We start from the raw sequence: 26,298 nt of genomic DNA on the forward strand, positions 1-26,298 counted from the left end.
GTTGAATGCTTCTCTCATTGCTCTCTTTACGCTCTTTTTCGCTTCGTTCAGCTTTTCCTTATCAGCTATGATTCGACTACTCTTAAACCTATGATGAAGCTTTCTTTGTTTCCGTAGTACCTTTCGTACATGATTGTTATACCACGGTGGATCTTTCCCCTCGCTTTGGACCTTAGTCGGTACGAACTTATCTAAGGCGTACTGGACGATGTTTCTGAATTTTTTCCATTTTTGTTCCACATCCTCTTCCTCAGAAATGAACGTTTGATGGTGGTCACTCAGATATTCTGCGATTTGTGCCCTATCACTCTTGTTAAGCAAATATATTTTCCTTCCTTTCTTGGCATTTCTTATTACACTTGTAGTCATTGATGCAACCACTGACTTATGATCACTGATACCCTCTTCTACATTCACGGAGTCGAAAAGTTCCGGTCTATTTGTTGCTATGAGGTCTAAAACGTTAGCTTCACGAGTTGGTTCTCTAACTATCTGCTCAAAGTAATTCTCGGACAAGGCAGTCAGGATAATGTCACAAGAGTCTCTGTCCCTGGCTCCAGTTCTGATTGTGTGACTATCCCATTCTATACCTGGTAGATTGAAGTCTCCCCCTATTACAATAGTATGATCACGAAACTTCTTCACGACGTTCTGCAGGTTCTCTCTGAGGCGCTCAACTACTACGGTTGCTGATGCAGGTGGTCTATAGAAGCATCCGACTATCATATCTGACCCACCTTTGATACTTAACTTAACCCAGATTATTTCACATTCGCATTCGCTAATAACTTCACTGGATATTATTGAATTCTTTACTGCTATAAATACTCCTCCACCATTGGCGTTTATCCTATCCTTGCGGTATATATTCCATTCTGTGTCTAGGATTTCGTTACTGTTCACTTCCGGTTTTAACCAACTTTCCGTTCCTAATACTATATGCGCACTATTTCCTTCAATAAGAGATAGTAATTCAGGAACCTTGCCCTGGATACTCCTGCAGTTTACCAATATTACGTTAACTTTTCCTGTTTTTGGTCTCTGAGGACGGACGTTCTTTATCAACGATGATAATGTCCTCTCTGGTAAGCCGTCAGGTATTTTATCGTTTCGCCCAAGGGGGGGTCCCTCTAACCTAAAAAACCCCCGTGTGCACGCCACACGTACTCTGCTACCCTCGTAGCTGCTTCCGGTGTGTAGTGCACGCCTGACCTGTCTAGGGGGGCACTACAGTTCTCCACCCAATAACGGAGGTCGATGAATTTGCAACCATTATAGTCGCAGAGTCGTCTGAGCCTCTGGTTTAGACCCTCCACACGGCTCCAAACCAGAGGACCGCGATCGACTCTGGGCACTATGCTGCAGATATTAAGCTCAGCTTGCACTCCGCGTGCGATGCTGGTTGTCTTCACCAAATCAGCCAGCCGCCGGAAGGAACCGAGGATGGCCTCAGAACCCAAGCGGCAGGCGTCATTCGTTCCGACATGTGCTACTATTTGCAGCCGGTCACACCCAGTGCGTTCAATAGCTGCCGGGAGGGCCTCCTCCACATTACGGACGAGACCCCCCGGCAAGCACACCGAGTGCACACTGGCATTCTTCCCCGACCTACCCGCTATTTTCCTGAGGGGCTCCATAACCCGCCTAACGTTGGAGCTCCCTATAACTAATAGGCCCGCCCTCTGTGACTGTCGGGACCTTGCCGGAGAATCGGCCACTGGCCCAACAGGCGAGGCATCCTGTGGTGGCTCGGAAACGATGTCATCACCACTAGGAAGCACCCCGTACCTGTTGGAAAGGGGTAAGGCAGCTGCCACGCGGCCAGATCCCACCTTTGCCTTTCGGCCAGGCACGCGCGAGCCCACCACTGTCCGCCATTCACCCTGGAGTGATGGCTGACCGGTAAGATGCTCACTGCCGGAAGACGCAGCGACATCAGGGGTTCCATGTGATTCCAAGGCCACCGAAGTAGGCATAGGTCTCACCACAGTTGCCCCAACGCCACTACGAGCCGACGCCTGCGCCTCGAGCTCGATGAGCCTAACAGACAAAGCCTCCACCTGCCCCCGAAGAGTGGCCAATTCTCCTTGCGTCCGCTCACAACAACCACAGTCCCTACACATGACTATGTTTACCCTACTCTATACGGTGACAAATTCCCAAGATAATCTTCTGATGAGCTACTCTGATAATCAAGAAACACTCACTGAAATACGAGACGCGAAAACTACGCTAGGTTTTCCCAGAAAAACTATTTAAAAGCTAAGCGCAGCAAATAAGTACTGTCGATACCACGTCACGTGCCTGCAGCGCTACCAGGCGGCATCCAGAGTCGCGGTGGGCAGTGGGTGTAATGTTTTGGCTTCTCAGTTTACATTCACCTATCCAGGAACAGGCTTTCCGTGTGTCATACGTTCAACTTCTGTCTTTATGATAATGCGCTCCACTTGAAATACCTCGGCATTCCGTGTAAAGCGAAGTTCTCGCTTATGGATCACGTGCGCATGCCAAGGGGAAGCTGATCAAAGTTGTCGCTGGTGGTCTTTCAGCTCTCTGCGCTGCGTTTGCTTCCGTCAAATAGACTCGTTGCCCATTCTCCAGGTGCACAACAAAATGGACCACGTGGGATGATTTTCGCAAATGGAGATTGAAAGATCCTCCACCCCGTCTCATTGCTGCTGACACATCTTCCTATCCGGTATTGCGAAACTTAATCGTTGGCATCAGAAGCCGATATACCAAATACAGCGATGACGCTTCCTCCCGTAACGTAGTTGCAAACGTACTTGATACACCCGATACTACTCAACATTCCAGTGCGCTTTGGATGTTTTGGGAAGCAGCGAAGAATACGGAATAGTCCAGCGGTTGCCCAGTACAACGTCTTGGTTTTTTGTCTTTCGACGTTATCGATACGCCGTCATCCTGTGTGGAGCGACGACGGTACAGGAGGTGGCCGCCACTGCCTGTGGGTTTGTGAGACCCAGACAAGCATGCGGATAAAGTTTACGGCATTTGTTTTGTACCAAACTCCTGGTCGTGATCGCCACACGGTCCATGAGCCATATTCGTCGCCACCACTTCGTACGACTCTGGACCTGTTTCGGGATCAGGAATTTCTGCGCAGACGACGGCTCCAGCACGCGCGACTAGTCTTCCCGGCAAGGCAGTGGAGCGGACGCGAAATACTTATCATCTGACTTTAAGAAAACTATTTGGTGAAAAAATATGGTTATTTCGCATCTTACAGCTTGATATCTTCGCTCGATATAGATCTCAATTAATTTTCGTTATTCGTCATCGTTACTGTGCTGAAATTCAGTACATGGGTGCGCGAAATGTTTAAGAATTTGCAGAGGTAAAATCACATTGCGTAGATTTTCCATATATTTCATTTAAGGCCATACATTATTATGTATGAAATGTAACCAATATATCTAAATTGTACTTAAAGTTGAGGCCGGAATATGTATTTTCATTCTTGACATATTGGTTGTTACATCCGCGGACGGGTCGCTCGCAGCGCGTCCGAACTTTTCCTGCGCTTCGGGAATCAAGTGGTCGTAAAAATCGTCGTGAAGTGTCAAAAATTTCATCTGTTCAAGGCCTAGCTGTTTTGCACATAACAGGAAACATTGGTGCGGTATTTAAATGTCAATACGGCTTCCTTCGAATCATGTACGTTAGGAAGGCAAACGAGGAGTCACTAAGATCATGCTTCCTGACAAGATATCGAAACGACGATTTTTGGAAGTGACAGCACGCAGAAAGGACTATTTTATCGTATGATTGACACTCGATTTGCTTCCGTAAACGCATCAGCAGAGCGAAAACAAGATCCCCTATAAATTGCACCATGAGGTTTTGTCCTAATTTTCATAGCTAAACAAAGAGAGAGAAACAGGAAAACGTGGGGCCTAGTTTTGCATGAAAGTATTTAACTGCTTGAAAGTAATCAGGGTAATCAACGAAAACTTAATTAATGAGTTGAGAAAAAATTGAAATGTTTCACGACAAGTTGCTGCCAAACTAAGTAAATGAAGTGTCAAAAATTTCATCTGTTCAAGGCCTAGCTGTTTTGCACATAACAGGAAACATTGGTGCGGTATTTAAATGTCAATACGGCTTCCTTCGAATCATGTACGTTAGGAAGGCAAACGAGGAGTCACTAAGATCATGCTTCCTGACAAGCTCGAAAATAAAAAAATGAAAGAAGTCGGTCAAATATTTTATGAAATGATTTTTGAAAAAGAAATAAGCAGATCAGAGAAACGTTCTATGTGCCTTGGAAATATGCTCGAAATATTGAACAGAAAATGAGGTGCACCAAACGTTTCCCTAATATTTTTTATTTCATACTTATAGACAAATCATTACACAAAACGTCCGAGTTTCTTTACGAAAATTTAGTATGCTCTACTTTTACAGGCTACTTAGAATAATTGAAACGCTTGGCGTTAGCACTGACTGCTGATGAATTACGTTCGCAACATCAAATATCTGTAAAATTTCATGGTTCATTGTAATTTATTAGGAAACTCATGTGTGCGATATACTGGGACAGGTGTGTTTACACTTAAAGATTAAGTTATTTGGCAAAACCTCGAATATATACTCAGCGATGCAGTGTAAATAGTATACATAAAACTCAGTATACAGAACTATAACTGAGTCAGTTAAAATGTACAAAGAACCCACTATCGAACGGAGGACCTTCTCGACACACGTAACCACAAATTCTAACACTACCACTACACCACGGCTGGATATGCAGGTTATCGGTCTGTGTGTTTATGTGTGTATTTAGGTTAGTTAGTCATGTAGTCAGTCATTCTTCCTCATTTATTGGCTGTTAAAGTTCTTGATCATGTAAAAAAACATTTGCATTTAATTTATTGATGAGATAGTCGAATGCTCCTCTGCTCATTCACGTGTATTCGAAGAATTTGTCTGGTGATCTTCGTAGTTGATGATATTTATGAAATTCTCCATTGAGATTCCTCCCTTTATAAATTTCATGCACAGCATTCCTTTTCGCTTTATTTTCTTAACTGAATATAAGCCTGTAGCCTTAACCTCCAGCTACAGTACTCTACAGTTTAGGGGCGACGTTTTACAGAGACAGCTGGCTGGCTCTCAGAAGCCATCTTGTCCGCTCGCACGCAGGACAGCCGGCCTCTTCCCCGATGCTGCTGCCGGCCAGACTGTGGCCGAGCGGGTCTAGGCGCTACAGTCTGGAGCCGCGCGACCGCTACGGTCGCAGGTTCGAATCCTGCCTCGGGCATGGATGTGTGTGATGTCCTTAGGTTAGTTAGGTTTAAGTAGTTCTAAGTTCTAGGGGACAGATGACCTCAGCAGTTAAGTCCCATAGTGCTCAGAGCCATTTGAACCCGATGCTGCTGCCTGTCGCTGGAGTGTCGCGCATCCACAAGTCGCTCGCTGCCGGTCGCTTCTGTCGCTCACGTAGAACACGGCCCAAGTCGAAAATCGTCGATGTGAAGCGTCACGAGGATAATCAAGCTTTCTTATTTGTGTGGGTACGTTTTCCATCAAATACCGCATCACTTGAGAATTTAAAACTGCAGGCCGAAGTCCAGAATCATCTTTAGAAATACATGGTATCGATCTTGGAACCCATGGAGACTGTGGTCTTGGCGGTGGCGTTTATACGCTTACACAAGTGGAAGACAGGGTTTCAATGGCGTCGACTTGCAAGTTATCATTTCAGTCACTTGCCGGGAAATCTGCAATATTATAAAAATAAATTTTGTCTTTTGTTTTCAAGTAATTCAGTGCTCTGAAATTTCGAGGACGAGAAAATCGTGGGGTAGTACTAGGTGGCACAAAATATACTGGTACAATTTACAAAAAAGTACTGAAGTTCTTACCTGAAATTTAATACAGCGATATGAATTAATTGTTCGATGTATAATTAGTGAGTATTTTAAGGAAGACAAAGATAATGAAGAGTGGCGACCGCACTCATACAGGTATGCTATTTTTTTTTTTTAGTACGGTGGGCAACTCAACAGGCCTACTGCCGTCTCTGCATATTGGCTAGTTTTCACTAAGTGGGACCTCTCAGGATGTGGGTGCTGCGATGTTTGCGTACGTCTGGTTACAGTTATCCATTAATACGCGCTCATCTGGAGATAGATTGGGACGAAAGTTGAATGAAGGGTAGCGGTTTGAAGGGCAGAGGAAAAATGTGCCAAGGCAAGAGCCAAGGGAAAAAATCCTCTGCAGTAGTTGGGTGGGGTTGTAAGAGGAGTAGCGGATTTCATGCTGCCTGCGACAGGTCATGCAAGGGCAGGCTTTGTTAGTAGTGGGTATCATGCAGGCGCGTACCTCTGACGTCGTGGAGCCATGTCATTCGCCGGCTGCAGCTGGGTGGCGATGTTGGCTTCTCGGTCAGCACCAGCATACCTGTAACGTATGGACTCATTACGGTTTAGTGTCCGATAGATCATGTATCATATCCACAGTGTAGGGCAGTGTTTGCGATTTGTTTGTGCGTTAGGCTAAGCGCAAACTGAGACGTGTACAGCGCGTATGCCGTGACACGACACTACAGCGAGACACGCGCGTGCCGCACGTGTCGTGCTGGTGCTTCTCATATTGAGACGCGTACACAGACTTTCCACGTACCGGTTAGCGACGCCCTGTACTCACAGAATAGAAGCGCGCGCACACAGTAATCTTCCTTTTGCAGAAATTATTCGGTAAAAATATTTGATTTTTGCATTACTTGTGGCACTATGTGTGACCTTCCTGGCAAAGTGCCGATGTCTCGCTAATGGTCATACTTTTTGTGATGTACACATTTTAGTAAGACACTAACCAAAATTCGAAAAGTTGAAAAATAGAGGTCGCTATAATTTTGCATTTTGTCCCGTATTTCACCACATGTGTGCGAAATTTAGCCAACACACTGAATTTTTCTTTAGACTTGGGAGGAGCTGTCTATCTCTCTCCAATTTCGAGAAAATGGATCGAATGTAGCGCGTTCACTCCCGATCTCACGCCTGCGAGAATAAAATATTCACAACATCCCTCATATCTCCTAAGCCGCTCGAGACATGGAGACGAGATTTTGGCAAATGATAGCACATAACGAGATGAGTATTTTGCCAATTGGTAAACAAACAGAACTTTCTTATCTATGGAGATATGTCGGAAGTTATACTTCCTATTTTATGTTTTCTTTCTTAACAGTTATCGACAGCTGGAGAAACAACAGTTTTCTAATATGCAAATAAACACGAAATTTCTTCTCTTATGTCAGTGTAAACCGACACGATGAGGTTTTTCGTAAGCCACTGATCTTTCTGGTCGCAAATTACTTGTTTAATGGGACACTCTGTTTCAGAATTCTGACGCAATAGCTGCTGCAGGATGAGTTACTGCAAATTGTAGTGTGTTTTGGGACAAGAAGTACAATTACACCTGTTAACAAGAGAAATGTGAGCGTTACTCATAAATGATGATGCTTCTTCGAATGAGAGAAGGTTAACAATTCACACAAAAATAAATCACCAGTTCTGTTGGAAGTTTGGTTGAATCCCCATAACCCATCGTATTTTTAACACTGCACGACCGGACTAGAAACCTACCAAAGGATTTTATTACTTCTGTTCATCTGAGCGGTGTTAAAATAATGGCGAGCGCACCCTTCAGGCAGAATGACAGCACATGCCAGATGTCGGTTACTCACCTACGGCTTGCCAAACTGACAACGCGTGATTCGAGAGTAAAATAGTTGTTATTGACAAAAGTAAGCAATGGATCCGTCGCACAATACAATGGTCAGTGTATCGTCAGCAGCTGAGAATACAGCTTGCGACAGAAATGCGGAGGCTAGCCAGGTGTGTCTTATGAGCGGGAGTCCACATCGTTCGAAAAACATTGTCATTAAAGTAGATCTACCTTTGTCAGCAATACATTTCAACACATTAAATATATTAAAATACCACACTGTTTCAGGATACTCATTTTTTCGGAATAATTTCGACCACCTCTTCATTTGTGTAGCCTGTTGTATAATTAGTTTATTAATACTGATAGTGTGATGTCGATATGTATGTAGTAAAATGTCTGTTATCACATCCGAGTCCAAGTAATGACAGTGGAACTTATGTTCTTCAGATCTTGGACGTCTTTTACCAGGAGCACAAAGGGATCATACCTGAGGAAATTACGCCTTTTCGACATTTTGTAACAGATCATAGACATATCAGCATAGCAGGGAGCAAGTAGATAACCTTGTTTTATTTTCCTGCCTTGCTTCTAGATCACATGATTTTATAATATTCCTTAGTTCCTTACTCGCTACCATTACGATTAATCATCTGTCCCTTCTTACGATCTGAAAACATTGTGGAGGCAGAAGATATAGTCCCAGTGGCTAATGGCACATCAGTTACTGAACTGTGCATCGTTCATAACAATTAATAGACAACACGAAAAAATTGACAGATATATGCAACTGAAAATTATTATGTACTAACGAAAAGAGATGGAGCGCTTAAACGGCGAAAAACGAAACACTACTCAGTGACAATAAAATTCAATATACTGCAACGCTGTACTTTTTGGATGGGCAATACTTCCACTGCCCATATACGCCACGCCGAAGTGAGCACATGGCAGGAGTGCCAGCCCACGCCCCGCCACACCCCTCCCTCAACGCTCGCGTGGCGCGCGGCGCGAGAAACTCTGCCGCGACCACAACGCCGCGCGACCTGGGCCAGACGCGCGTCGCGTCCCAGTCGCGTCGCGTCCCAGTTTTCGCGCTCCCATCTGAACCTGTGTAGCCACAAAAATGCTCGCCGCGCCACACGCGCTGTACGCGTCTCAATTAGCGCCTAGCGTGTGCAAGCTTGTCGGCTTCCCTGCTGTAGCCTGTTGGTCGGCTTTGAAAGAAGCTGGCGTATTCAGTCAATGTTTTGGCTGGGGCTTTCCAACGTTGCCGCTCTTGAGTGTATGTTAGCTCGTCATCGAAGAGCTCACTGTTCGTAGACGTTTCACCAAAAGAAGAACTAGCTCCTGCCGCAAACGTACAATACCCTGTGTGGAGGTCCCTCAATCGCCTTAGAGTGGGCGTCCCCCGATGCAAGACCAACCTGAAGAAGTAGGGAATCCTTCCAGCGACCACTGACACCTTTTGCGACTACGGGGCTGAAGAAGATAGCAGCCATCTATTTGTATGCCCCCTCCTGGATAACCCGCGACCAATACAAGATGTTTACGAAGGAAATGACATAGCTATCGCTACTGCTATTTTTTGGAAATGCTGACTGGACACGGAAATGAAATGAGTGATAGGTGGTTATACCCTAGCTAGGAGTGTCTTTGGCGGCTTATACTTCCTCCTATGGTTGTGATCTTAGTTTCCAGAGCAAGGATGAAAGGATTGTTCGAGTGTCCAGAGCTCCTGTATAGTCGTGTGGCGACTCATTGAACATCTCCTTGAGGGTTCCAAGGCGGTATTCAGTACGAATATCCACGGTGCGCGTGTAGGGTGGAGCGTTGCTAATGATGCATAGCAGCTTGTTCTGTATGATCTGCGGGCGTGTAGGAGCTGCGTATCTCCAGACTGGAGCTGCGTACGTCACCAGAGGCCTGATCAGTGTCAGTATCGACCTCGACACATATGCGAGGCCGACCAGGGCTCATGTAGTGGCAAAGCGGCTCGACTGGGATTTGAGGGACCCGGGTTCAGTCCCTGGACCAGCCACCACGTTTGGGTTTTCCGTGGTGTCCTCTAACTTTTTACGCAGATGGCGGAATGAGTCATAGAAACGGCTGCCCACGCACCCTTGCCTTCAAGCAAACTAATAATTTTGGCTGTCGACCGGACATGAAAGTTCCTTTCTTCACTTTCTGTTGTTCGATTTGCGTGCACTGGACAGCGCTTATTTATTATACTCCATTATCACTTTTAACAGTCGGCATTTGAGCTGGGTGGTAACGTACTCGCCTCCCATGCAAGCGAGCCCAGGTTCGATTCCCGGGCGGGTAAGATATTTTCTCTGTTCATGCTGTCTTCCTCATCCTTTTATCCTCATTACCGGCGCACAAGTAGCCCAGTGTAGCGTCGACTGAAATAAGACTTTGCACTTGGCTGCCGAACTTCCCCAGATGGGGCCTACCGGCCAACGATGCCATACGCTCATTTCCATTTATCACTTTTAACAACTGCAAGAAATTACGTCCGAGCACTAATAAGACCATGTTTCACTCTCTAAAATGGCGTTGTACGCTGAAGTGGGGCGGGTAGGATTTTTGTTCGGAACATAAATCGTTATACAAGTTCTAAGGGCATTTTAATGAACATCTTACAATAGGTGATACATATCTTAAACAGCATTGGTGTAAATTTTAATGGCTCTAGGCTTTCAAATTCAAAATATAAAAAATAATAAGTTAATAAATGTAAAGTATAAAAATCAGTCCCTGTTTACGTACCATTTTCTCAAAAAGTGCAGAAGTTATTTTGATGAAACTCTGCATGTGGTTTTTTATGGTAACTTCTGAGAAGTGTGGAAAGAAATGTGTGTTTAGCTCTTTATTTCATCTGCTATGATGTATGTTATTTGATAAAGAAATTATTTGAAAATTTTATACTGTCCTCTTCTCAGAAACGTATGAATTTCGTTATTAGGCATTATAACACTCAGTGCAGCGAATACGCTAACTTCTAAGCTATAAAGTGTACTGCTAACTCTTTTAATTCAGTTAAAAGCTTTTAGGCAGAAGGCTTTTGTCGCTTTGGAGATTACGTTATGAATTTGAATAATTTTAAGAACGCCCTCATACACAAAGAGAACTGTGGTTTAAGGCTTCAATCGTAGAGTACACAAACGTAAACAACAACAAGAAACAGATATATCCATAGCAAGTATTATATGCACGTGCAAAATTGGCAGAGTTAGTCACGGGAGATGCAAGTGGCAGAGGTACAATAGCCAACCCTCTTGGCGGAGGCGGGGGAGGGGGAGAGGGAGGTGCAAGGGAGAACGTAGAAGCACAAATGATTGGGAATTTCTTGCTCAGCACTGCCAACTCCAGCTGACAGGCGAGCGTTACGCATGAACTGCTACGGTATAAACTTGTCGGGAACATGTAGTTGTAAATGTTCATTGCAGGGCCAAACACCTTCAAGTATGGTTCTCTTTTGTAGTGGGGAATGTGAAATTGAAAAATGGCTGCTAGTGATCGCGGATGCCGGTAACTATCAGAAACAGAAGGTAGGTGACCTCAAGTGCTCCAAATGGGACTGACATGCAGAGCCGGTTGGCAGGGGATTTCGCAACCCCGCGCGATGATTTCAGTCGCCCCTTCTCCTCACACGCGAAGACACAACTTTACAGTATTTTAATCTCATTGTCATTCCTGAAATGTATCTTACTTTAACATATGGATGGTAGGCAACTAAAATGTCGGAACTCCACCCGTCAGTGAAAACTCGTATTTCCAGTAATCAGTAACTCTATAATCAAAGAGAGATTTGCAGCTGCACGGATTTCTTTCATCTGTCAACAGCTATACTTTCACTACACACTCACTTACACTAAAGAGCCAGAGAAACTGATACACCTGCCTAATATCGTGAAGGGTTCCAGAGAGCACGCATAAGTGCCGCAACATGACGTCTTACGGGCTAGACTAATGTCTGAAGTAGTGCTGAAGGGAACTGACACCATGACTCCTGCAGGACTGTCCATAAATCCGTAAGGGTACGATGGGATGGTGATCTCTTCTGAACAGCAAGTCGCAAGGCATCCCAGATACGCTCAGTAATGTTCGTGTCTGCTGAATTTGGTGGCCGGCGGAAGTGTTTAAACGCGGAAGGGTATTTCTGGAGCCGCTCTTGAGCAATTCCGGACGTGTAAGGTGTCGCATTGTCCTATTGGAATTGACCAACTCCGTCGGAATGCACAATAGACATGAATGGATGCAGGTGATCAGACAGGATGTTTACGTATGTATCATCTCACAGAGTCGTATCTAGACGTATCAGGGGTCTCATATCACTCCAACTGCACACGTCCCACACCATTACTGAGCCTCCACCAGCTTGAACAGTTCCCTGCTGACGTGCAGGGCCCATGAATTGATGAGGTTGTATGTACAACTGTATACGTCCATCCGCTCGATACAATTTGAAAGGAGACTCGTCCGAGCAGGCTGCATGTTTCCAGTCATCAACAGTCCAATGTCGGTGTCGATGGACCCAGTCGAGGCGTAAAACTTTGTGTCGCGCAGTCACCAAGGGTACACGAGTGGGCCTTCGGCTACGGAACCCATATCGATGATGTTTCGTTGAATGGTTCGCACGCTGACGTTGTTGATGGCCCGTCATTGAAATCTGAAGCAATTTTTGGAAGGATTGCACTTTGGTCACGCTGAACGATTCTCTTCAGACATCATTCGTCCCGTTCTTGCAGGTTCTTTTTCCGGCCGCAGGGCTGTCGAAGATTTAATGTTTTACCGGACTCGTGAAATGGTCGTACGGGAAAATCACTATTTCATCCCTATCTCGAAGATGCTGTGTCCCATCGCTCGTGTGCCGGCCATAACACCACGTTCAAACTCACTTGATAGTGTACCATTGTAGCAGCAGTAAGCGATCTGACAACTGTGCCATACACTTGTTGTCTTATATAGGCGTTGCCGACTGCAACGCCGTATTCTGTCTGTTTACATAGATATGTATTTCAGTACGCGTGCCTGTACCAGTTTCTTTGCCCCTTCAGTGTATGCAGAAACTTTGTGGATCACTTCATATTATTTTTTAAGGTACGGTTTTTGCTTCACCAGTAAAATATAACAAAAAAAAGATTCAAATGGCTCTGAGCACTATGGGACTTAACATCTGAGGTCATCAGTCCCCTACAACTTAGAACTACTTAAACCTAACTAATCTAAGGACATCACACACATCCATGCTCGAGGCAGGATTCGAACCGCTCGGCCACACCAGTCGGCTTAACAAATTGGAGTTAAGAGGTTTTCACTGACCGTCGTATCTCATGGCGTTACTCTGACAACTTTTATGAATACGTTCCAGTACATGAAACGGAAGTGAAACATTTTTAGTATAACGCGTTTCGAGTTATCCAAAATTATACATACAGGTAAAGGGATCTCTCCTGAGAAAAAGTGAAACGAGGCACTGATGAACCGAAACATTAAGAGCACCTGCTTAATAGCGTGTTTGTCCGTCTCTGGAACGAAATACATGACTTATTCTGCCTATCAGGGATCTGACAGTTTGTTGGTAGGTTTATGGAGGTAGGCCTATGTGGCATTACACGTCTACGCACAGGTCACGTAATTCGCGTAAATAACGGGCCGCCCATCTGCGAACGCGGCGATCCCGCCCTATAGCGACCTATATGGGTGTCATAGGATTCACATCAGCCGAATGTGGTCGCTGAGACATCAACGCAGTTTCACTATAACGCTCCTCAAACCACTGTACCACGGTTCTGGCTCCGAGACACGGACAATTATATTGCTGAAAGACGACATCGCCGTCAGGGAGGACATCAGGCACGAAGGGATGCTGGTGGTTCGCAGCTGTCAGCGTGTCTTCGACTACTGCCTCAGGCCCTCCCACGTCTCCCGCGACATAGCACTGCTCCCCACCAGCCTGCTTCCCTGGCGCGCTGCACGTTTCGGGCCGCCGATGACGGCGTTTGTGGAGACGACCAGCGACCTGGTGTAGGAAAAATGTGATTCACCCGGAGAACCGACACGCTGCCATTGACCGAGGGTCGAATCCCGACGGTTCCGTGCCCACTGCAATCGTAATGGACGATGCCGTTGAGTCAACATATTAACATGTAGGGGTGGCATGTTGCGCAGCTCCACCCTCCACAATGTACGATGAACGGTGTGCTCTGAAACACTTGTGCGTGCACCAGCACTGTGACCTATCGACAGAGATGCCACACATCAGCGTCTGTCCTGCTGTGCAGAGCAGACAAGCCTCCGGACTGCACAGTGTGTGAAGAGTCGTGGACGTTCAATCGTTTAGCGCCTGATGATAATTTCGTTGTCCTTCTACCTCAGGACTGCGGCACGAGAACATTCGACTAGCTTCGCCGTTTTCGAGATACTCGTTCACAGGCTCCTCCTAATAATAATATGCCCTTTGCTGAATGAACAATGTGCTTCATGACGATTACTCATTACGTGTGAAATCCACGAGTGCGTTTCCTTCCAGTTAGTGCGATACACACGTGACATTTTTAATTCTCTTTCTTGGTGAGTTTTCTTGTACAGTATACTCACCAGCAACACTCACCTGTAACTCTTTGGAAAATATTTCACTACCTAACTGGTACACGTTGCCGCCCAGAACACAAGTACAACCACTGACCGACAGTGAAAGCGGAACACCTCGGCTCGCATCGAGAAGTATCTGGCCGACGCAGCGCCGAACGGAAATCATGCGTGGGTGGTGGTAAGTTCCTATGGGAAATGCTGACGTCATCGGTCCCTAGGCTTACACACTACTTAATCTAACTTAAACTGAGTTACACTAAGGACAACACACACACACCCAAGCCCGAGGGAGGACTCGAACCTCCGATGGGAGGATGCGCGCGAACCGTGTCAAAGCGCCCTCGACCACGCTGCTACCCCGCGCGGAAATCATGATCGCTACGTTTACATGTGACACATCTTTCGAAAGACGAAAACCGAATTTCGGAAGCCGTTTTTCGCTACCGTGTTTACATGTTAAGTTCCGAAGCGGTTGTGCTAGCCCAGTTAAATATGGCGCCTGAAAAACAGCTGTTACAGTCTGATATAGTAAACACAATCGCTATTTCTCATCACTTAGACGAGGTGTAAACAGTTTCGTACTAATATTTCTACATATCCTTCACTGTACATTAAGCCACTCCATCCATATTAGCCGAAAGTTTTTAATAACGAGACGAAACCCGACAGTCCAAGCACGTTAAAAACCGGTTGTGTTTACATGGGAGGGTAAATCGATTGCGGAATTGGAAAACTCGCAACTAGAAGCGGATTTCCAGATTCGATCTTCGAAGTGTTTACACGATCACCCAGAAGGATATTTGGAAATCGGTTTACGAAATCCGGTTTTGGGGGCCTCATGTAAAGAGGGCGCTTGCTGAGCCTAAATTCATCAAGCGGAGGGTGGGAGGAAAAAAAAGGAAATAAAATGACCAAGAGCATCAAAGCAATAATTATCTCATTTAAAAGATTCCGGAAATACGGGATACATAGTGTAAAACACGTGAGCCAGGATTTTCGTCCAATTTAAATGAATATACGGGATTTCCCGGAATATACGGGATAGTTGGCAGTTCTAGTTCGTACGGTCCACTTGTAGCATTCAGTGAATGTATTAGTACCTTCTGGGCAGAGTCTGACAACATTTTGAACACACCTTTTGCGAAATGACCACGATGGGACAATCCGAAAAATTAGTGTTAATGCGGATATTTACCAACAATGGAACAGGGGAGGGGGAGCAGTGAGTGGTACGAGAAATAGCCTCCGTCACATACGGAAAGGTGGATTCCGTAGCATCCGATCTGCCATGTCGATTTTCAAGAAATTTCGGCCATAAGTGTGAACGAAGTTGAGTTGCGAATCTGATAAATGTACTCAGCATCTGTACTATCGATATAATTACAGTCTTTGTTAAGTCTGCGTTTTGAGACCAAAGATGTTAGAGTAAGTCAGAGAGTAGCACTGAGCAGTGTGTGTGTGTGTGTGTGTGTGTGTGTGTGTGTGTGTGTGTGTGTTGGACAGTCTGGCACTGAACTCTGTTTGAAAAGGACGGAAGCTGCCCTGGATTATTTAAGAAGGGTTTTGTAATAATGCGTTTTGAGGAATACCGAAGATTTTGAGCTAATATTAATGAAACAATAACAGGAACTTTTAAGGTAATCCAGTTTTGTTTTATATTTGTAACTGTGTAGTTTCTTATTGTTAGAACGTTGCGTGTGGTTGTGGTATGCTGTAGGAATTTTGTAATTAAGCACATGGCCTCGTCTTATAACTGAAACAAGTGCCAAGGAAAGTAATTTTACACTGGGACATTGTTAAAATAGGCCTATGCTTTGATAACTCGTATAGTTGTGAGTGCTTTATGAAAAGGCGTATTGTTATGGCTTAATGAAGCGTTTATCAGTCGTTAAGTTTAATTCCTTATTTCTCATTCTTTACCTTTATCAATGTGTTTGCATTCTCGCACTGCACATCGCGAGTTGCGTGTTGCAGAAGCATGTTTATAAAAAGTGGTAAGATACCGCCTTGCATTGCACATCGCAAGTACGGTAAATGAAATTTGGTTTTTGACAGTCACATCATGATTATTTATGGCGAAAGGGTGCAGAGCAGACAAACGTTCCGTGCGTAAAGGTAGGCCAACAAATTTAATTATCATTACAGTTCATCCACTGTAAGGTAGAGTGATTGTCGGAATGTGTGTGTGAAAATATCAGTATCAGGTCAGTGGTTTGATATTAATAAAAGATTTGAGGAGAGTGCAATCTTGTGGGTTTTCAAGCAGTTTTATCAGAAAGACAGATGCGTTAAATTTTATGTCCATTTGCTGTTTAATTAGAATAATAGTTCTGAAGATAAAGATTAACAACATTCAGGGTCAACATTTTAATCTGAGACATTTGTTTTGCAGTCAAATAGCACATGTAAGTTTCATTGAAAACGGATTGCTGTTTCGCAGGCGAATCGTTTGATGTACTAGCCAGTTGGGATTTCGCATCGTATAGCGTGAGATTCATATATTTCCTTCAAAATTTAATTTTAACACAGTTCTGTTACCCTGCATGGAGCTTTTCACCTTACGATGTCAGAAGAAGTTTTATACAGGATGAAGAGACATTCGCGCACTCGGAATTCGCAGCGCGATTCCTCACATACTGCCAATACAAAAATGTCTCTCAAAAAATTACGCACTGCGCATATTTCGTGCAGTAAATGTGCGTTATAGGTCGGCAATCTGACAACACTGTAATCGCGTGAACCGTAACTATCTCTGTCAGCAAATGGCAGTATTGCTGTGAAGTTGGTCCACTGGATAGAGTTCTGGGTAGAGCATGCAGAAGGTCAAGGGTTCGATTCTGTGTTGTGGACCTTTTTTTTTTTTTTTTTTTGAGTTGCTGAAAGCAGTCTGCTTGGTACGGTATCTGGCGTCTTAATCGTCATACAGCGATTACAGTGTGTCTTCTACAAAATATTTGCAGTTACGTATTACGAACGCATAGGTGGAAATACAATCGTTTTCATTCGCCAACTTATAAAGAAATCTTTTGCTTATCGTAGACGCGAATTGCTTCGCACGGCTGCATCAACTAGATTCCAAACCCGTTTTCTGTGTACCATCCCCCAATGGTCCATCGATTAATACCAGATATTATACGTGCCGCACTCAAGTCCATTACAATCCGTTAGAGCCTTACGCCACCAGAAGGGCTAGGAACGTGGTTTTCAAATAATTTCGATGGGACCATTAGGGGAGAGTACAAAGAAAACAAGTTTGGAATGTGGCAATTGCAGTGGTGTGAAAGAATTCGCGTCCACGACGTGCAACAGACTTCTCAGACTTCTTTAAAAGCTGGCCAATGAAAGTCATTGTACTTCCATCTCTGTGTTCGCACTACATAACCTCAATATTTTTTTTTTTTTTTTTTTTTTTTTTTTTTTTTTTTTTTTTTTTTTTTTTGTACAAGACCCACAGTGATCGCTGTGTGACGATTAAGGCGTCAGATATAGTGCCACGCAGACTACTTTTAGCAAATAAAAACAAATATGCGTCGACGCAGAGTCGAACCCTCGCCCTCCTGTATGTCATCCAAAAACGGGCCACTGCTCCAACTGCGTAGCAGTGCTCTCTGTATTCTGACACAGGCAGGCAGTTACGGTACATGTGATTATAGAGTTGCCAGTCTTTAACGTCCATTTACTGCTCGAAATAAAAACAGGACGAAATTTTTGTGAGAGACATTTTCGTATTGCGAGTATGTGAGGAATCGCGCTGCGAAGTCCGAGCCTGCGAATTTTTCTTCACCCTGTATATTCGTCAGTTCAGAAGTTCCACATTAAACTTTCACACGTACGCACGTGTTGTGGCAGAGCACGCGTTCGCTGCGCCTCGGCTCTGCCTTCACTCGTGTGGGAGGCCAGGGACAGGGCTTCCCGCGGCCGCGGCAGCCGGTGTTTTCGCCGCCTCTGCAGAGGTCAGCCGCTGACCTCTGACCCCGGACACGTTCAGCCGTGTGTCGTCATCCTCCATTCCCTCCTGTCTTTTCGCTTCTCCGCGCCGTATCATCAGACACGCTGGAGTCGAGATTTTACGTCTAGACGAGACACCTAAGCATTGCGGCTGCACACGGTATATCCAGGAGAGCTAAACTGAAACTTAAAAGAGACCTACATTGGTAGGCATGCGTATTCAAGTACGTTAACTCCTAAGGGACCAGACTGCTGTGGTCGTCGGCCCCTAGACTTACACATTACTTAAACTTACTTATCCGAAGAACAACACAGACAATCATGCCCGAGGGAGGACTCGAACCTCCGGCGGTAGGGGCCGCGAAATCCGTGACATATCTCCTCAAACCGCGCGGCCCTGCGTATTCAAATACAGAGATATGTAAACAGGCAGAAAACGGCGCTGAAGTCGGCAACGCCCGTATAAGACAACAAGTGTCTGGCACAGTTGTTACATCGGTTACTGCTGTTACAATGGCAGGTTACCAAGATTTAAGTGAGTTTGAACGTCGTGTTACAGACGGCGCACGAGCGGTGCGACACAGTATGTCCGAGGTACCGATAAAGTGGGGATTTCCCAGTACGACCATTTCACGAGTGTACTGTGACTTTCAGGAATCCGGTAAATCATCAAATTTCCGACATCGCTGCGGCTGGAAGAAGATCCTGCGAGAACGGAACCAACGACTGAAGACTAGTAACGTGTCAGAATTGCAATCATTCCTCAAATTACCGCACATTTCAGTGCTGGGCCGTCAACAAGTGTCAGCGTGCGGACCATTCAACGAAATCTCATCGATATGAGCTTTCGGAGTCGAAGGCCCACTCGTGTGCCCTTGATGACTGCACGACACAAAGTTTTACACCTCGCGTGGTCCTATCAACACCGACATTTGACTGTTGATGACTGGAAACATATTGCTTGGTCGGACGAGTCTCGTTTCAAAGGTATATCGAGCGGATTGACGAGTACAGATATGGAGACCGCCCAAAAAAATCCATGGATCCTGCCTGTCGACAGGGGACTGTGCAACCTGGTGGCGGCTCTGTGATGGTGTGAGGTGTCTGCAGTTCGAGTGATATGGGGGACCTGATGCGTTTAGATACGACTCTGACAGGTGACACACACGTAAGCATCCTTTCTGATCACCTGCATGCATTCATGTCCATTGTGCATTCCGACGGTCTTGGGCAATTCCAGCAGCACAATGGGACACCCCGCACGTCCGGAATTGCTACAGAGTGGCTCCACGAACACTCTTCCGAGTTTAAACACTTCCGCCGGCCACCAAACTCCCCAGACATGAACATTATTGAGCATATCTGGGATGCCTTGCGACGAGCTGTTCAGAAGAGATCTCCACCCCTTCGTACTCTACGGATTTATGGACAGCCCTGCAGGATTCACGGTGTCAATTACCTCCAGCACTACTTCAGACAGTTGTCAAGTCCACGCCACGTCGTGTTGCAGCACTTCTGCGTGCTCGCTGGTGCCCTACACGATATTAGGCAGGTGTACCAGTTTCTTTGGCTCTGCAGTGTTTTTAGTCAGTCACATTTTCCATGGAGCATTTGGACTATTGTCTTACCGAAATGATGTGGAACGACTCACTTTACACGTTATGTATGTGGCTGTGCGCAGCAGCAGTCTGAGCAGCAGTTGGCACCACAGTGACACAACGATGTGTTACAAATCAGGGTGGACGCCTGTAGTGTTGTCTGATGAAAGCTGGTTGGTACTTCCTCATAGTCAGTGGTGACCGAGTTGGCTACAAGGAGACCAGCTGCGGTCCTACAAATGGTTCTAAATGGTTCAAATGGCTCTGAGCACTATGGGACTTAACATCTGAGGTCATCAGTCCTCTAGAACTTAGAACTCCTTAAACCTAACTAACCTAAGGACATCACACACATCCGTACCCGAGGCAGGATTCGAACCTGCGACCGTAGCGGTCGCGCGGTTCCAGACTGTAGCGCCTAGAACCGCTCGGCCACAACGGCCGGCTGAGGTCCTGCAACCAACCTGTCTGCGTGCTAGACACAATGGACCCACACCTGGAGTTGACCTGTGACCCTGCTGTGTTAATCACTTAAATATGTTCCGTACAAAAATATATTCCAGAAATTGCATCACTCTACATTAACTATTTTTTGGTGTCGCGATATTATTTATCTATCAGTGTAATAAAGTATTACCTAGAAGGTCCTTAGGAAAGTGCGACGCATGCTAAAGGAGATCGCTTACAGGAAGGCATTCCGATCAGTTCTAGAGCACTGCTCCAGTGACTGGAGTGCTTATCAGGTGGGAGGTTTCCCAAACTTCGTTCTGTATAACACCGGCGAAAAGCGAATCTACATCTACATTTATACTCCGCAAGCTACCCAACGGTGTGTGGCGGAGGGCACTTTACGTGACACTGTCATTACCTCCCTTTCCTGTTCCAGTCGCGTATGGTTCGCGAGAAGAACGACTGCCAGAAAGCCTCCGTGCGCGCTCGAATCTCTCTAATTTTACATTCGTGATCTCCTCGGGAGGTATAAGTAGGGGAAAGCAATATATTCGATACCTCATCCAGAAACGCACCCTCTCGAAACCTGGACAGCAAGCTACACCGAGATGCAGAGCGCCTCTCTTGCAGAGTCTGCCACTCGAGTTTGCTAAACATCTCCGTAACGCTATCACGGTTACCAAATAACCCTGTGACGAAACGTGCCTCTCTTCTTTGGATGTTCTCTATCTCCTCTGTCAACCCGACCTGGTACGGATCCCACACTGATGAGCAATACTCAAGTATAGGTCGAAGGAGTGTTTTGTAAGCCACCTCCTTTGTTGATGCACTACATTTTCTAAGGACTCTCCCAATGAATCTCAACCTGGTACCCGCCTTACCAACAATTAATTTTATATGATCATTTCACTTCAAATCGTTCTGCAAGCATACTCTCAGATATTTCACAGAAGTAACTGCTACCAGTGTTTGTTCCGCTATCATATAATCATACAATATAGGATCCTTCTTTCTATGTATTCGCAAGACATTACATTTGTCTATGTTAAGGGTCAGTAGCCACTCCCTGCACCAAGTGCCTATCCGCTGCAGATCTTCCTGCATTTCGCTGCAATTTTCTAATGCTGCAACTTCTCTGTATACTACAGCATCATCCGCGAAAAGCCGCATGGAACTTTCGACACTATCTCCTAGGTCATTTATATAAATTGTGAAAAGCAATGGTCCCATAACACTCCCCTGTGGGACGCAAGAGGTTACTTTAACGTCTGTAGACGTCTCTCCATTGAGAACAACATGCTGTGTTCTGTTTGCTAAAAACTCTTCAATCCAGCCACACAGCTGGTCTGATATTGCTTAGGCTCTTACTTTGTTTATCAGGCGACAGTGCGGAACTGTATCGAACGCCTTCCGGTAGTCAAGGAAACTGGCATCTACCTGGGAGCCTGTATCTAATATTTTCTGGGTCTCATTAACAAATAAAGCGAGTTGGGTCTCACACGATCGGTTTTTCCGGATTCCATGTCGATTCCTACAGAGTAGATTCTGGGTTTCCAGAAACGACATGACACGCGAGCGAAAAACATGTTCTAAAATTCTACAACAGATCGACGTGAGAGATATAGGTCTATAGTTTTGCGCATCTGCTCGACGACTCTTCTTGAAGACTGGGACTACCTGTGTTCTTTTCCAATCATTTGGAACCTCTCGTTCCTCTAGAGACTTGCGGTACACGGCTGTTAGCGGGGGGGCAAGTTCTTTCGCGTACTCTGTGTAGAATCGAATTGGTATCCCGTCAGGTCCAGTGGACTTTCCTCTGTTGAGTGATTCCAGTTGCTTTTCTGTTCCTTGGACACTTATTTCGATGTCAGCCATTTTTTTCGTTCGTGCGAGGATTTATAGAAGGAACTGCAGTGCGGTCTTCCTCTGTGAAACATCTTTGGAAAAAGGTGTTTAGTATTTCAGCTTTACGTCTGTCATCCACTGTTTCAATGCCATCATCATCCCGGAGTGTCTGGATATGCTGTTTCGAGCCACTTACTGATTTAACGTAAGACTAGAACTTCCTAGGATTTTCTGTCAAGTCGGTACAAAGAATTTTACTTTCGAATTCACTGAACGCTTCACGCATAGCCCTCCTTACGCTAACTTTGACATTGTTTAGCTTCTGTTTGTCTGAGAGGTTTTGGCAGCGTTAAAACTTGCAGTGAAGCTCTCTTTGCTTTCGCAGTAGTTTCCGAACTCTGTTGTTGAAGCACGGTGGGTTTTTCCCGTTCCTCACAGTTTTACTCGGCACGTACCTGTCTAAAACGCATTTTACGATGGCCTTGAATTTTTTCCATAAACACTCAACATTGTCAGTGTCGGAACAGAAATTTTAGTTTTGATCTGTTGGGTAGTCGGAAATCTGCCTCCTATTACTCGTTCTCTGCCAAAAAAACTATTAGCAGCACGGCGGTTTTTTCGACATTTTGTCGAAAATAATTATTTTTTAAAATTTTATTATGGTTTCTCTGTTACTAGTTATGATTTAAAATTGAAGTAATCACTGAATAATATAACTTTTTCTCATTTTTTCAAAATACTAACCTTCAAAATAAACAGTGTCTTCCATCAAAGTACCCAGATTCTCGAAGTGTTTTGACCTGAAGTACTAAGAATAAATAACAACACAGAACTGTCATTCTCCTGGCTGAACAGAAGTTCATTTTCATTGATTCTACTAAATAAATCTGCGGACATAACGTAGAGAAGGACAGTCGAATATAGAACAACTCTAAGGGTTCCGCGCCTCACTCTCTAGAAACGGAAATCTTAAAGTATCAGTTTGTTGTCCGTTTCTCTTTTTGTTCAGCTGTTAAGAACCCTTTTTCTTCGGGAACAAGTACAAGTATCAAGTTCAGATTAAAGTCACAGGTTAAGGTGTACGGTCTGTTGGCTGTCTAAAAATTGAAACCTACTAAGTTAATACAATCCAAAGATACGGCCATTTATGTGACATAGAATGACGAGCCAAAACGTTACGACCAGCTGCTTAACAGCTTGTTTTTCCGCCTTTGGAACGAAATACTCGTACATCACCGATTCAGCGTACCAGGAATCCGAAAGTTTGTTGGTAGGTTTGTCGAGGTGTGTGGCATTAGATGTCTACGCACAGGTCACGTAATTCGCGTAAATAACGGGCCGCTGATCTGTGTGTGCGGCGATGGCGCCAGGTAACCACCGAGACGGCTTCCATACGATTTACAGCAGGCGAGTTTGGTCGCCGAGACATCAACATGAGTTCACCGTAATGCTCCTCAAACCACTGTACGACGTCTGTAGCTCCGAGACATGGACAGTCTGCTGAAAGATGATATCGCCGTCACGAAAACATCAAGCTTGAAGGGTTTGCAGTTGTCAGCTTGTCTTCCATTATTAGCGCAGGTACTATGGAAGCGGAGAGTAATGTCACCCACAGCATTATACTGTTCCCACCAGTCTTAGTCCGTAGCGCGCTGCACCTTTTGAGCCGCCGTTCACCTCGACGACGGTGTTTGTGGAGACGACCATCGACTTTGAAAGGTCTCTGTTGGATTCCTTTCATGTTTAATTTCTTAAATCTATTGTCATTTACGGCATAAATTCCTCTTCTAAATTTACTGTGGCGTTTCTGACTTTCTGGGAGGAGACTGAGTAGTGGAACGTGTTACTTTTACACGTAAACAAGAACGATCTGTCACACTACTACACTTTAAAACACAGTTTATATGTAATTCATGTCACACAGTCTCATACGGAACCTACATCCGCTTTCTTTTATACACTGTGTATGATAAGATACTGTCATCCCCCTTCCCTTCTGTGTGAGAGGATGAATGAGCAAATGTATTTGTAGTTACATGCTTGAGGGTAGCAGACAAGCCTGTCTGCTAGAGAACAGTAGGACCAACGTTGGAACAGGTAGCTACGCTTTCTAAAAGCAAAGAGGTTTCTATCCTTAGTATGGTCCTGTCCGTCCGTTGTCATGTTGGTATAGGAAGCTGCCCCTCTGGCCACTTCCGTTTTGTATTTGGGAAGCACGCTCGGTAGGAGGGCAGTGCAGTCTGTCCGTGACGAGCGTCTGAAGTGGTGAGATCTCCGGCTAAGCGCGTGTCTCCCAAGTCCGTAGGACAATGGATTTCTTAAGGTCAGCCTAACTGAAAATTTAATCACCTTTATTTCAGGTTTAGCTCTAAAATATCTAATGTTATCTTAAATTGCAGCGCAGTGTAATTCTCGTGTGAAGCAGTTAATTCTATAAATTATCTGGGAGTACGCATTAGGAGTGATTTAAAATGGAATGATCATATAAAGTTGATCGTCGGTACAGCGGATGCCAGACTGAGATTCATGGGAAGAATCCTAAGGAAATGCAATCCGAAAACAAAGGAAATAGGTTACAGTACGCTTGTTCGCCCACTGCTTGAATGCTGCTCAGCAGTGTGGGATCCGTACCAGATAAGGAGGAGGAGGATGTTAGCGTTTAACGTACCGTCGACAGCGAGGTCATTAGAGACGGAGCGCAAGCTCGGGTTAGGGAAGGATAGGGAAGGAAATCGGCCGTGCCCTTCCAAAGGAACCATCCCGGCATTTGCATGAAACGATTTAGGGAAATCACGGGAAACCTAAATCAGGATGGCTGGAGATGGGATTGAACCGTCGTCCTCCCGAATGCGAGTCCAGTGTGCTAACCACTGCGCCACCTCACTCGGTCGTACCAGATAGGATTGATAGAAGAGAGAGAGAAGATCCAACGGAGAGCAGCGCGCTTCGTCACAGGATCATTTCGTAATTGCGAAAGCGTTACGTAGATGATAGATAAACTCCAGTGGAAGACTCTGCAGGAGAGACGCTCAGTAGCTCGGTACGGGCTTTTGTTGCAGTTTCGAGATCATACCTTCACCGAGGAGTTAAGCAGTATATTGCTCTCTCCTACGTATATCTCGCGAAGAGACGGTGAGGATAAAATCAGAGAGATTAGAGCCCACCGAGAATCCTTCTTTCCACGACCAATACGAGAATGAAATAGAAGGGAGAACCGATAGAGGTACTCAAGGTACCCTCATCCACACACCGTCAGGTGGCTATCGGAGTATGGATGTCGATGTATATATTTAGCTTAGCGAGTGACTTCTGCCGGCTTAGTATGTATTTTATTGTTGCTATATTTCAAGTAAAATCAGTTGCTCATTGCTTAAAGGAAATTGAATTCAATCTTTCAACAATCAAAAGTAAATTGCTTGCCCTATTCTAAATTTTGTATTACTTTACACTGAGGTTACCGAAAGTATTTTTTTTTTTACATAACGAAGTTTTAGTAACATTTATTTAGGCAGTAACTCCATTCAACCCTTTAAGTGCTATGGACGTGTCAACGCGCGCGCCTTTGTACCTGTCCCTGTGTGCTCTGAAGGACTGTTGGCGCGCGTAAACACGTTCAGAGCACACAGGGACAGGTACAAAGGCGCGCGCGTTGACACGTCCATAGCACTTAAAGGGTTAATATTACTTTCAAAATTTAGTATTTCAAAACAAGTACTGGAAACTCAGAGGTTTCTGGTTCACGTATTTTCTCGTCAACTGTTGAGGTGTGGAAAAGTGTGAAAAACTTTTGTTGCCATGCCAGTGATTATTTGCTTGATTTTCTTTGCCATTACATTCCTTAAGATTCTGGAGATTCAGTCCCCAAACGGGCTGGCGAACATTTAAGTATTCCCTTTTCAGCTAATCAGTGTTTTCTTTGTATTATCAATAATTTTTGTAGTACTGTAAATATTATGTTCCACCCTTTTCCCCCATGTATGGTTCGTGAGTGATTCCAGTATATTCCACCCATTTCAAAGGTATCATCAGTATTTAGATTAGGTTTAGAATAGATTCTTCCTTCAGAAGGGCCTGTTGTGCACTTTCTCTCCAACTTTTATTTTCCTTTGGCATCGATAGCCTTACTGTAAAATGTCATTAGGCATACGTGATCACGGTCAGT

At 45.0% G+C, this 26,298-nt stretch overlaps 1 protein-coding gene across 3 annotated transcripts in view; it reads right to left on the bottom strand.

Annotated features, from left to right (window-relative positions):
• Positions 1-26,298, bottom strand: part of LOC124719898 (neprilysin-2-like) — a 252,554-nt gene that overhangs the window by 207,614 nt on the left and 18,642 nt on the right. The window contains exon 1 of one of the 3 annotated variants that reach the window (XM_047245085.1): positions 6,349-6,420. The exons of the other annotated variants lie outside the window; for them this stretch is intronic. Coding sequence (XP_047101041.1) covers positions 6,349-6,368 — 20 coding nt within the window. The 5' untranslated portion in view covers positions 6,369-6,420. Of the gene's footprint in view, positions 1-6,348; positions 6,421-26,298 lie in introns of those variants that run through there. 3 annotated transcript variants of the gene reach the window in all.

This window comes from Schistocerca piceifrons, chromosome 11 (assembly GCF_021461385.2).
Source record: "Schistocerca piceifrons isolate TAMUIC-IGC-003096 chromosome 11, iqSchPice1.1, whole genome shotgun sequence".
NCBI classification, from domain to species: Eukaryota; Metazoa; Arthropoda; class Insecta; order Orthoptera; family Acrididae; genus Schistocerca; species Schistocerca piceifrons.